Below are 13,357 nucleotides of genomic sequence, written 5' to 3' on the forward strand. Positions count from 1 at the left end.
ACTAGGTTTTACGGGGAACACCTGAGATGCCTCAAGTGTAGAGCTGCGGATGCTTCCCAGGGGACATTTGTCCAGGGACACCAGGCTCCAAAAGTGCTGTCGCTACAGAAAGGCTGGGGTCCTGCGAGACTGAACCACAGTCTACATGCCCAGGAAGCATTAAGAGAAAACACGGTCCCAGCCACAATGAATGCACTATTGGGAAAGCGTAGATTACAAGCTCCAACTTCAAGCAAAGGACAAGAAGTGGTAGGGATGGTTATCCGGACTCTCTGCTCCTTCCCTACTTATTCCCATAGCAAGAAAAAAAAAGGAACAATCATCCAAAAGGAAAAATACTCGACAAGACATGTAAGGCAAGAAAATGTACATTACATAGTGAATTTGTCTTTTTTCCTCTGCAGTTAGAGGGACCATGCACCATTCCTCCTCGGCTGTGTTATTACTGGTAATTTCCTATTTACAGCATTTGCTCTAGGTAGAAAGCAGTTCACAGATGCTAGAAAAAAGGGAACTCAACATGATTCATAGCTCTGCTGACTGGACAAACGACACGGCGGGGAGCGGCTGCGCTCTGAAGAAAGAAAGAAAAGCAGGGAAATGATTTTAAACTGTGCGAAGATGGATTTCAATTCTGTATAAAGGAGAAACTCCCAACGATAGAGATGAATGCATGTCCAAGGGGAGATTTTTTCCCAAAGAAAAATTCAAAGATTTCTCTGGAAATCATGTGTGGGTCCCCTGCTTACAGATGAAGAAATCACAGAGCTGCTGTGTCACAAGTATTAATAGTAATAGTCTATTCACAAGGTGTTGTTTAAGGTGCTTTCACACTTGAGCATCTTAGCTCCACGAAATATGCGAGACAAGTACAATCACCTTCCTTTCACAGACAAGAAAATTTTGAGCTCCAGGGATGTCAAATTGCCCACCCAAGGGAAGAACACCATTTAAGAAAGACAGGACTAAGACCCAGAGCTCTGTTCTACTAGATCACACTGCTACATTCATGCAGACACATCTAGAGCAAGCAAAACAGATGTTAGCACAGGAAATGACGTGCAGGACCACAACTTTAAAATGCCTCATAAATATCATAAGTAATAACCACTGACACTGTGCAGGCCTCCACTCTCAACTGCCTGCATTAAGCACTTTTCAGCTGCGTTTAGGCCTTACGTACTCATCTCTGTGCTCTAAAGGGAAAGGGGGCAAGCTTGGGAAGAGGGAAGGGGTCACTGGGAGCTTTGTCTGGACCCATACAACAGGTGCGGCAGCAAAGCAGATGCTAGTTGCTAATGGCCGGTCTGGAAGTGAGCAATGCTGCTCTCTACTCCCGTTCTGGTGGGCATCTGTTTAAAGTTACAAGCCTGGACCAGTTCGATTTTCGACTGCCAACTAGGAGGATACGTGTGATCTGCTCAAGGCTGAACAAACGCGGACAGGAGGACAATCCAAGTAGCCATTACTCACACAGATGTTAGTGGTCATAACTTGGCGTCCAGCAACTCAGTGGTGGGAGCAGTAAGTGGGGATCAATGACACAGTCTGGGAGACTGACTGACAGGAGACTGACTGACAGTCTGGGAGACTGTCCCCTAATGGGGACAGTTAGCACGACATCAGAGATGAGGGAGGCCACATGGTATTGTGCAGAGAGACTTGCTCTGTGATGCTGTCCGAGGTGGGCAGTGCCCCCAGCCGGGGTGTGGCAGCAGGAGCCTCCGGTGGTGCTACGGAAGTGAGGCTGGGAGGGCAGAGGGGAGTTTCTGGGAAGCCTATTCGGTCTGGAGTATGGCCTCAGCCAGTGCCTGGGAGAGCATGGAAAGGGTACAGATGCCAAAAGAAAATCCTCACAAAATCAGAGAAGGGTCAGGGCTTGTGGCTAAAACACTGGCTCCAGACCCCGTAGACTGAAGGGAGTGAGGCTGCCCACACAGAACACGGTCAGTTCATGCCTCCTGCAGAGAGAAGCCGGGAAGGCAGGGAGAGCCCCACTTTCCAGATCTTCTATCAGCAAACAAACCTGCAGAGGCAGGCCTGCCACATTCCAGCGTCAAAGCCCCTTCCTGGCCTATTTGAATCTGTTAAAACACAGAGATCTTTCCTGTTCTCAGAAGTTCACGTCCCTCCACCATTTGTGCCGCTGCCTTTGCCAGGCTAAGTTCACACCAACACTCGCCTCATGTCATCATCAGGGTCTATTAGGCATAAATCAGGTTGGCATTCAAAACACCTCCTGTGACATGAATAGGGGACTTCAGGACCAGAAAAGAAAGAGCAGAGAAATGAAGGTTAAATTTAATAACATCTTAGCACAACATCAGAAACTTTAAAAGCTCTTTAAAACCAGGGAATAGAAAGACATACAAATTATCCCATTGCACACTGAAGCCAATAACGGGGAAACTGTGGATAATACAAATAAAGAACCAATTACCTTTTCGCTCCCAGCCAAATCAACTAGATAAAGCTTCCCACTGAGTTTTTTTTCAGTCTCTACATTCTCTTGTTTAATATTAATCAGGAAGATACTGTGACTTCTAGAGCTGTGTTCATTCATGTCTGAAAAGGAAAACAGTTTACTGCTCTACAAAGAACATATAAATTTAGGTAGCAAGCATCTCAATAAAAAACACAACAAATCATGCCTAATAGCTCCGTTTTTTGTAAGTCCACTCAATTTAAAAAATCACCTGAGACCATTTCTCCTGCAAAACAACGCCCACTCTAGAAATGGAAGATTTAAAATATTTTCACGTGGCAAAGAAATTAATCTAAAAATCGTGGTCAGTGGTTTAAGAAAACAGAGTCTTGAGCTCTGCCTAAAGCTGCCATCCTCCAACACCCCAATCCAGCCTACCTCTCTCCTTGAAGAGCTCAAGTCTTCCTCCCCTGCCTCATTTTAAGTCCCTCAGCCTTTATCATTCTGATGTATTCCATCTTCTTCATGTGTGTAAGCCTTGCCTTATCAGTGATATCATAAGCTTTCTTAAGGAAGAATTATGACTTTCTTAAGGAAGGATCAAGACATACATTTCTTCTATAACCCATGCTAGGCATATAGAAGGTCTCAAAGATGAAATATGCTTCATTAGGACCAAGTACCAAAAATAAAAATCTTCTTGGACCCCGATCTTTGCTCACCAGGCAGGCAGAGACCCCAGTGACTGTTTTACTCAACCCCACTAGCAATTATTTCTCAAAACTATCTAACCAGATTATGTGGGAAAAAATCCTAAAAGATTCCACAAAAATGTTAGAACTAGTGAATTTGGCAAAGTTGCAGGATACAAATGCAATACATAAAAATCAGTTGCATTGGGCTTCCCTGGTGGCGCAGTGGTTGAGAGTCCGCCTGCCGATGCAGGGGACACGGGTTTGTGCCCTGGTCCGGGAAGATCCCGCATGCCGCGGAGCGGCTGGGCCCGTGAGCCATGGCTGCTGAGCCTGCGCGTCCAGAGCCTGTGCTCCGCAACGGGAGAGGGCACAACAGTGAGAGGCCCGTGTACCGCAAAAAAAGAAAAAAAAAAATCAGTTCCATTATATATAATAATGAACAATCCAAAAAGGAAATTAAGAAAACAATTCCATTTAAAATTAGAACAAAAAGAATAAGATACTTAGGAATAAACTTAACCAAGGAAGTGAGAGGCATACACTGAAAACTATAAAATATTGCTAAAAGAAATTAAAGAATACACAAATAAATGGAAAGATAATCCTTGTTCTTGGAAAGACTTAATATTATTAAGATGTCCATACTACCAACAGATTCAATGCCATCTCTATCAAAATCACAATGATGTTTTTTGCAGAAATAGAAAAGTCCATCTTAAAATTCAGATGAATCTCAAAGGTCCCTGAATAGCCAAAACAATCCTTAAAAAGAGTAGAGTTTAAGGTCTCACACTTGCTGATTTCAAAACTTACTACAAAGCTATGGTAATCAAAACAGTGTGGTATTGTCATAAAGGTAGACATATAGACCAATGAAATAGACAGCCTACAAATAAACCCTCACATAATATGGTCAAATAATTTTCAACACGAGTGTCAAGAGTGACCATTCAATGGGGAAAGCACAGTCTCTTCACCAAATTGAAAACTGGATATCCATGTGCAAAAACGAAGTTGGACTCTTCCTTTAAGTCATATACAAAAGTTAACTCAAAAAGGACCAAAGACCTAAATGTAAAAACTAAAACTATAATACCTTAGAAGAAAACATAGGGGAAAAGGTTCATGACACGAGATTTGGCAACGATTTCTTGGATATGACACCAAAAAAACACAAGCAACAACAGCAACAAAAAAGATAAATTTAACTTCATCAAAATTAAAAACTTTTGGGCTTCCCTGATGGCACAGTGGTTGAGAGTCCGCCTGCCGATGCAGGGGACATGGGTTCGTGCTCCGGTCCAGGAGGATCCCACATGCCGCAGAGCGGCTGGGCCCGTGAGCCATGGCCGCTGAGCCTGTGCGTCCGAAGCCTGTGCTCCACAAGGGGAGAGGCCACAACAGTGAGAGGCCTGCGTACCGCAAAAAAAAAAATTAATTAAAAAAAAATAAAAACTTTTGTGTGTGAAAGGACACTATCAACAGTGAAAAGGTAACCCACAGAATAGAAAATATTTGTACATCATATATCAGATAAGGGATTGAGATCCAGGATATATAAAGAACTCCTACAAATAAACAACAGTAAAAAGTCAAACAACCCAATTTAAAAAAAATGGGCCAAGGATTTGAATAGCACTTCTACAAAGAAGATGCACAAACGGCCAATAAGCATATGAAAAAATGTTAAACATCACTAATCCTTAGGGAAATGCAAATCAAAATCTCAATGAGATAGCACTTCACACCCATTAGGATGATGATTAAAAAGAAAAAAAAAAAACCCAGAAAATAAGAAGTGTTGGCAAGGATATGGAGATATTAAAACTCTTGCACACTGTTGGTGGGAATATAAAATGGTGCACCTGCTATAGAAAACAGTATGGCTGTTCCTTAAAAAATTAAAAGGAGAATTACCGTATGATCCAGCAATTCTACTTCTGGGTATTTACCCAAAAGAACTGAAAGCAAGAACTTGAACAGATATTTATAAATACTTCCATGTTCATAGCAACATCACTCACAATAGCCAAAAGGTAGAAGCAACACAATGTCTATCTGTGGATGAATGGAAAACAAAATGTGGTCTATGCATACAATGGAATGCTATTCAGCCTTAAAAAGGAAGGAAATTCTGACACATGCTACATGGATGAATCTTGAGGACATTATGCTGAGTGAAACATGCACGTCACAAAAGGACTTATTTCATTCCACTTATATGAAGTACCTAGAGTTGGCAAATTCACTGAGACAGGAAGTAGGGTGGTGGTTACCAGGAGTTGGGAGGAGGGAGTATGGAGGGTTATTATTCAATGGATATGGAGTTTCACTTTGGGATAATTAAAAATTCTGGGAAAAAAATTCTGGAAATAGGAAGTGGTGATGGTTGTAAATATTGTGAATGTACTTAATGCCACTAAATTGTACACTTAAAAGTGGTTAAAATGGTAAATTTTATGTTATGCATAATGTAACAAAATAAAAAAAACAACAACTTACCAGAATGATAAGAAAAATAGTAATGTTCTGGACCAACAGTTCTGAACCAGGGGGCCAAGAAGGACTGTCAGGTATGTCATGAATAATTCATAACTAACAATAACTTAAGAAACAGTGAAAAACTTCTTTACAAATGAGAGATGCTATTAGTATAAGAATATCAGTCTTACATTCTTTCCTATATGTGTATAAGCAGAAGAGAAAGAAGTAGAGCTTAACCTACACTGTATACAGGTCTAGGCTCACCTATGAAACTTGCCATGTATAGGAATATCATCTGATACATTTGTGGGGGTAGGGAAACAGTTGAGAATTACAGTTCTGGATCAAAGGATCATAGCACCAGTCAACCAAGCACAGCTTGAATCTCTTCTACACAATGCGGGTAACTCACTACCTCTCCAGGTAGGCTTTACTTGGGGCAGCATTAAGGACTAGAGTTCTTCTTGTGATAGGTTAAAATCTGCCTCCATGTAGCTTCAACAATTCTGGGTGGTCTACTCATTCAGATCAAACAAAGCAAGCTGACTCTCTTTCTTAATGTCAGCACCTTGAAGATATTATGAAGAATATGTTAAGAAACACTGCATTGCCCATATGCCCTCCCCAGATATTTTTCTCTCTTCAAAGCTAGAAATCCTTCAGAGACTTCCCTGGTGGTCCAGTGGCTAAGACTCCGTGCTCCCATTGCAGGGGGCCTGGGTTCGATCCCTGGTCAGGGAACTAGATCCTGAGTGCCGCAACTGAGAGCCTGCATGCCGCAACTAAAAGATCTCACCTGCCACAACTAAGACCCGGCACAGCCAAATAAATAAATATTTAAAAAAAAAAGTTAGAAATCCTTCATTCTTTCAAGTCCTCTTCACATGAACTCACTCTCATCTGTGCACATCTCATCTGAATAAGACAGACAGCCCCCATCTTTTCATGGAAACTCTGCTGCTCTAACCACCACCTGACCTGCTTCCCTGAGACAGGCCGAGGAAGGCATCGCAAGGTAAACCAGCTGACCTGACTATGTTTGTTACCAACAAGGCATCACAAAGTTTACAGTCAAGCTCCCGTTCCTCCATGGCTTTCTTTTCCTTGTTTACAAAGTGCAGAAATCTAACATGGTTTCTTTCCATGCGTGTGACTGGCCTATAGAATCTGTTGGTTTGGATGTTTTTAAACAAGAACATAGTTAAAATAAATGAACTTAGAAGCTTACTTTCTTCCCCCTTTAGTTGGTTGGTTGGTTGTTTACCCCAGTTTTCAGGCTTAGGCTGTTACCAGGGCCCAGTCAGTGAGTGTCACCCGACATTTCCAACAGGCCCCTGGACAGCAGGAGGCGCTGTTTCCCAGGACCTGCCCAGGCCTGCTGGTATTGCTTACAACCCTGTGTTCTGAGTGCCTGTCACTGCTTTACAACCGCCTTCCCCTGCATTATTCCACTTGGACCTCATTACCCCCACCCAACCTGGTTGGTAGGCAGACATCTGTGTCCTAAGTTAGAGGGGAGGGAACACCACCCCAGGCTTACTCGTTACAGCCACGTGGCGGTTTGCTTTGCCTTCATCTATCACGTCCATGACCTCCTCGGGGCTTGACACAAACCGCTCGGTGCACCCCTGCAAGACAGCCAGATCAGGTTGGTCATGGAAAAACTGAAAAGCAACATGACTTTGAAACAGCTAAACATTTTCCCACTTCTCTTCTAGAGCTGCCAATCCAGAGAAAGGCTGCACTGTCGACCCAACAACTTTTCCTCCTCGCCTAGGGCTTGCAAGTGTACATTAAAAAGAAGTCTGGGGCTTCCCTGGTGGCGCAGTGTTTGAGAGTCTGCCTGCCGATGCAGGGGACACGCGTTCGTGCCCCGGTCCGGGAGGATCCCACATGCCGCGGAGCGGCTGGGCCCGTGAGCCATGGCCGCTGAGCCTGCACGTCCTGTGCTCCGCAACGGGAGAGGCCACAACAGTGAGAGGCCCACGTACCGCAAAAAAAAAAAAAGTCCGAGCAAACGCTAGGAAACCCAGAAGTAAACCACAAAATAAATGCCAGACTTTAGGTACATATCCATAATCATCAGCAGTGGAGACAGAAAATAAAGAAGGAAACCAATGACGGAAAAAGAAATGGATGAAATCTTGCTTTGCCTTTCAATCTAGCCACCAACTTTAATTAGATACTGAAGTTGTAGACATAGTGCTATGACAGGTTTCTCCTAAGTGCAAAGTATGAACAACCGTACTCAATACCAAAGCCTCTTTAAAGGTGAATAATGTTCAGTTCTCCAGTTCTTACCTCATGTGATTTGACATCTGTGATAAACTTACATAGAAACAACTGAAGAAATTAAAAGTCAGTTTTTTTAACCAGATGAATATTAAATATAAGGAACATGATTAAATATCTATATGCAGTTTATAAGGTAATATTCTGGGCATCTTATGTAATAATTATGACAGTGACTGGAGGGAAATCAATTGCATCATCAATCAAGTTTTCCTCATACCTTTACGTACGGGACTCTGTTTTTATCTTCATGAACAGCCAAGTTTGTCTTGGATACTACAGAGATGATAATGATGACATGCAAAGAAGAAAACAAAAGTTAAAGACCCTGTATTGGAGAAAAAATAGAAATTGTTACAGAAGACAGGTAAATCTAATCACTTTGCAATGACTCAAGTTAAAGCTTTGGCTGAGAATAAGCAGATAGCCTGAAGGCAACAGAACATCTCTATAAATTCCTTAAGCAGAAGTGCTGTACATCATGCCAACCTTTCTGGACTTCAGTTACAGAACAAATAAAAGACAAGAATTCGGGTTACTCACCATCGAGTAAGTCCCTGATTTTGTCCAGGTAGATTTCAAAATAGGAAACCTGATTAAAAACAAATTGATTTTGAAACAGAAATGCCACCCTGTATTTCAAAAACATCATTATTAGAACTCGTAAAAGCTTTTTGTTATGCCACGAAGAGTGAGAAGAGCTCTACAAAGTGAAGATTCAGAGTCTAGAGGGCGGAGCCCCAGCCCACTCCCCTGGCCTCCTATTTCCTGCTTGTCAGCTTGCTCTACAAGTCCCTGCTCAATGGGCCACTCTCCATCCCCACATCAGAGTTGCCTTCACTTCCAGTCAGGTGTTATTTACATCCTGTGCTAGACAGCCTTATAGGAGAACTCTACCTTTTCACCTTAGATGAGCACCAAGCAAACTTCTAGGTATGACAACAGCAAGAACAGAACATGTCCTTTGCAAGTAACTGTCAAAGATCAGTAGACCTCACCTCAGGCATGACATTAACAGCCGCTTCAGACCAGGGAGGGAGCATGTTCCAAACATTCACATGAAGAAGGTGGGGAGGGGGATAAGGGCAGTTTGCTTGGAACTACAGAACAGTAACAGGGAGAGAGCTGGTGATAGTGGACAGCTTTGGGGAGTCCAGGAAGGATCTGAACAAAATGCAATTTAATGAAACACAACTAGACTGTGAGAGGGAAAGGACGCCTTCCAATTAGTTATTCTCAAACTTCAGTCCCAGCACTGCCTATATCAGCATCTCCCATAGCGTCTGTTTAAATTGCCCTGAACCCTCCTGCAATCCTCCTGAATCAGAATCTCCAATAAGATTTAGGAATCGGCTTCTAAACTCCCCAGGTGATTCTTATCTTATCTCAGGCTGATATCTGAGAACAACTTTAACTGGATACGTGACCTTGGAGATTTAATGCACAAGTAACCAAGACCCTAGACCTCAATGTTCCCATCTGTCAAATGAAGCCATTCGACGTGATGATATCAAAATTCCCTCTAGGATTCTGTACTGTCTACACTTGCCTTCTGCAGACCAGATCAACTGTCCTCTCCTTCAAGTTCATGGATTTTTTTTTTTTTTTGAAATCTAAACAGAGGATTGAGCCAAAAAGGTGTTTTAAAAGTTGAAAAGTAGTTGTAAAGTTGGGATGTAACTCTACCTGTGAAATCTCACCCCTACATCCCAGCTCTGGACCAGTCCTGCCTCGAGGCAGGGGAAAGTGAACACTCCCTAACCAGCACTAGTCCCAACCCAGCTCAGCCCTGGTTCATTATCTTTTGTCCGTGTCTCAGCCTGGAACCTCCTGATGCCTCGTTTCTCTGAGACCTGGGGTCCTGGCTTCAAACCCTGGAATCTGTAGCTGAGCGTCCTCTCCCTAACAACCTCTGACTGCTTGAATGTCTGTCAAACAGCCCTGTCACTGACCCTCTCTGTCATAGATACAACTACCTGACCTTTGAAAGACCTACTGCTCTGGAAACCTCTCCCTGTGGCTGGAATCCTAGGGTCTGCTTGGCCTCTAACCTTAGACATTTCTAACCCAGCCCTTCTGCAGCCCACTCAACCCTGGTTCCAACCCATTCTATGTATTTCAGAATTGTCTGGTCTTCATTAAGACTTTTCTGTTATCTTTGAGATCTTAAGCTTGTGCCCTTATTTCCATAGGTTACAGAGAAAATTAATGACATCCAAAGACTGGTTGTGAACTAGATATTAGGAAATCTGGCAATTAGAATCTTGTTCATTTAATATAAGTAGAAAGAGAATCCTGATTTATTAGTTTCTTTTTACCATAGCAGATAGTGGCTGCTTTGGGGTGGGGGGTTGAATTTTTTTATTTTTGTCACCTCAAGTACTTTGTAAAACCAGATGGAAGAAAAATAAATAATCATTGTTTGGCACTAGGAGAAAGCATGTTCAGAAATAATGTTTAAAACCTCTGTGAGACCGGTCAGAATGGCCATCATCAAACAATCTACAAACAATAAATGCTGGAGAGGGTGTGGAGAAAAGGGAACCCTCTTGCACTGTTGGTGGGAACGTAAATTGATACAGCCACTATAGAGAACAGTATGGAGGTTCCTTAAAAATCTAAAAATAGAGCCACCATATAACCCAGCAATCCCACTCCCGGGGCATATACCCTGAGAAAACCATAGTTCAAAGAGTCATGTACCACAGTGTTCATTGCAGCTCTATTTACAATAGCCAGGACATGGAAGCAACCTAAGTGTCCATCGACAGATGAATGGATAAAGAAGATGTGGCACATATATACAATGGAATATTACTCAGCCATAAAAAGGAATGAAATTGAGTTATTTGTATTGAGGTGGATGGACCTAGAGATTGTCATACAGAGAGAAGTAAGTCAGAAAGAGAAAAACAAATACTGTGTGCTAACACATATATATGGAACCTTAAAAAAAAAATGGTTATGAAGAACCTAAGGGCAGGACAGGAATAAAGACGCAGACATAGAGAATGGACCTGAGAACACGGCAGGGCGGTGGGAGGCGGGGCAGCACAGGGGGAAGGGCAGGGGAAAGGGTAAGCTGGGACGAAGTGAGAGAGTGGCATGGACATATATACACTACCAAACGTAAAATAGATAGCTAGTGGGAAGCAGCCGCATAGCACAGGGAGATCAGCTCGGTGCTTTGAGACCACCTAGAGGGGTGGGATAGGGAGGGTGGGAGGGAGGTTCAAGAAGGAGGGGATGTGGGGATATATGTATATGTATAGCTGATTCACTTTGTTATACAGCAGAAACTAACACAACATTGTAAAGCAATTAAACTCCAATAAAGATGTAAAAATAAATAAATAAATAAAACCTCTGTGGGACTCACTTTAAGGAAGAGATTTTCAATATTGCCTTAATCAAGCCTCTTTTTCTTGATTAAGCCTGTCACTACTCAGTTCAAAATAAGAAGCAGTCAATAACGAACCTGCTCATTTAGAATTATTATTTGTGAAATAAGACAGCCTAACTACAAATGCAGGACAGGAAGCTGGACTGTAAAATTCAGCCCTAGACGTGAGTGTTCTTCCTCCTCTCCTTCCCCTTCATGCTGGGGCTATTTTTATCTTAATAAGATTCTAATATGAGACCTTATTTTGAGGGCGATAATTGGTTTAACATCTTACTCCAGGATTATCCCATAAGAGCCCTATAGTGGTTTAAGGTATTTAAATGCAAACAGCCTTAAAGATGCACTAAGCTCCCAAATCTTGATCCCATCAAAGCAACAAGTGTCTGTACCCTCAGATATAAAAAACTCTAGCAAGGAGGAGAAGCTGGCTTCAGCCAACAAAAGGAGCTGTAAAGAAAAAGATTTGCCGGATGTACTTTATAATTGGGCAAACAGTTTCTGACTTGTTTAAATATAATTTGGGGAAGGTACACAGCAGGAATAAGTAGAGGTGGAAATTTAATATAATGGAATAGGTACTGCATGTGGGGTTGGTCAGATCAAGAATCTAAATCTCAACTCTGGGGCTTCCCTGGTGGCGCAGTGGTTAAGAAACCGCCTGCCAATGCAGGGGACACGGGTTCAAGCCCTGGTCCGGGAAGATCCCACATGCCACAGAGCAACTCAGCCCACGTGCCACAACTACTGAGCCTGCGCTCTAGAGCCCGCGTGCCACAACTACTGAAGCCCGTGCGCTTAGAGCCCGTGCTCTGCAACAAGAGAAGCCACTGCAGTGAGAAGCCCGCGCACCCCAACGAAGAGTAGCCCCCGCTCACCACAACTAGAGACAGCCCACGCGTAGCAACGAAGACCCAACGCAGCCAAAAATAAATAAATTAATTAAGTCAATAAATCTCAACTCTGCCGAGGACTTGATATGTCACTCTGGCCATCTGGCTCTATATTCATGAACTTCAGTTTCTCACCTCTAAAATGATGGGCCTAGGCACCTGGGTCCCAGCCTTCAAGGATGAGCAGCCTCTTGGTTGATCTGCTCACCTCCAAGTCTGCTAACTGCCCCTTTCTCCTCCACCTCCTTGTCAACCCCGTCCCCAGTCACTGTGGCAGGGACCCTATCAGCCACGTGCATCCTGGACACAGCTGATCGGAGCTGGGGGCAGGGGGTACCTACTGGAGGCTGGGCCAATGGGCCCCTCCCCAGGGGAATGATGAATTGGAAATAAGGGAATGTAGAGCAGGAGCTGCCATGCACCCTCTTTCCCATACACAGAAAAGAGAAAGATGGTCTGGAACAAGGGAAAGAAATTAAGCAAGAGGGTGGGGATTAAAGAAATTAAGAAACGTGGGGACTGTGATGGAGATGGAGTTACTTTTGGGGGTAATGAAAATGTTCTGGAAGTAAATAGTGATCATGGTTGTACAATTTTGAAGATATCCTAAAAACCATCAAACTGTACACTTTAAAAAGGTTAAATTTATGGTATATCGCAATTTTTTTTAAGTTAAAAAAAAAAAAGGAAAAGCAGAGCCTGGATTTCTTACTTCTCCACAACTCCCCGCCCCCATGCCTGCTGTCAGATTCTGTATCTTATAACAACTTCCTCTATTTGCTTAAACAAGTAGCTTTCAGTCACTTGCAAACAAAGGCGTTCCAATGAATATACCCCTTCTACCAAATGTTATGAATTCACAGCTATAGTTGAGAGTAGAAATCTCTCTTTCAATTCAAATTTAAGCCAGAACGTAGGTTTGAAAAACAAAAACAAGGAGGAAAAGAATTCCCTTTCCTAACATTTCTCAGAAAGCGCTCCTCAAGATACTAGTCTGTCATCCTCCAAGGAGGGTAAAGTATGTCCACAGTCAAATAAGATAGGAAATATAATACAGTACACGTCCACTTTGCAGAACTGCATTACACGTTAGCATATTTAAGCTTGGGGTAAGTTTAACATTGTTCAACAAAGCATTTTCCCAGCTAATTTGACCACATACGCCTTT

The 13,357-nt window shown here is 42.8% G+C and overlaps 1 protein-coding gene across 1 annotated transcript in view; it reads right to left on the reverse strand.

Annotated features, from left to right (window-relative positions):
• KIF5C (kinesin family member 5C) overlaps positions 1-13,357 on the reverse strand; it is a gene marked incomplete at both ends in the record, with an annotated part of 148,851 nt that overhangs the window by 63,849 nt on the left and 71,645 nt on the right. The window contains 4 exons of the mRNA XM_082658878.1: positions 2,441-2,565; positions 7,145-7,232; positions 8,117-8,172; positions 8,440-8,488. Coding sequence (XP_082515004.1) covers positions 2,441-2,565; positions 7,145-7,232; positions 8,117-8,172; positions 8,440-8,488 — 318 coding nt within the window. The remainder of the gene's footprint in view (positions 1-2,440; positions 2,566-7,144; positions 7,233-8,116; positions 8,173-8,439; positions 8,489-13,357) is intronic.

Source organism: Grampus griseus (assembly GCF_964374135.1).
Source record: "Grampus griseus genome assembly, chromosome: 7".
Taxonomy (NCBI): domain Eukaryota; kingdom Metazoa; phylum Chordata; class Mammalia; order Artiodactyla; family Delphinidae; genus Grampus; species Grampus griseus.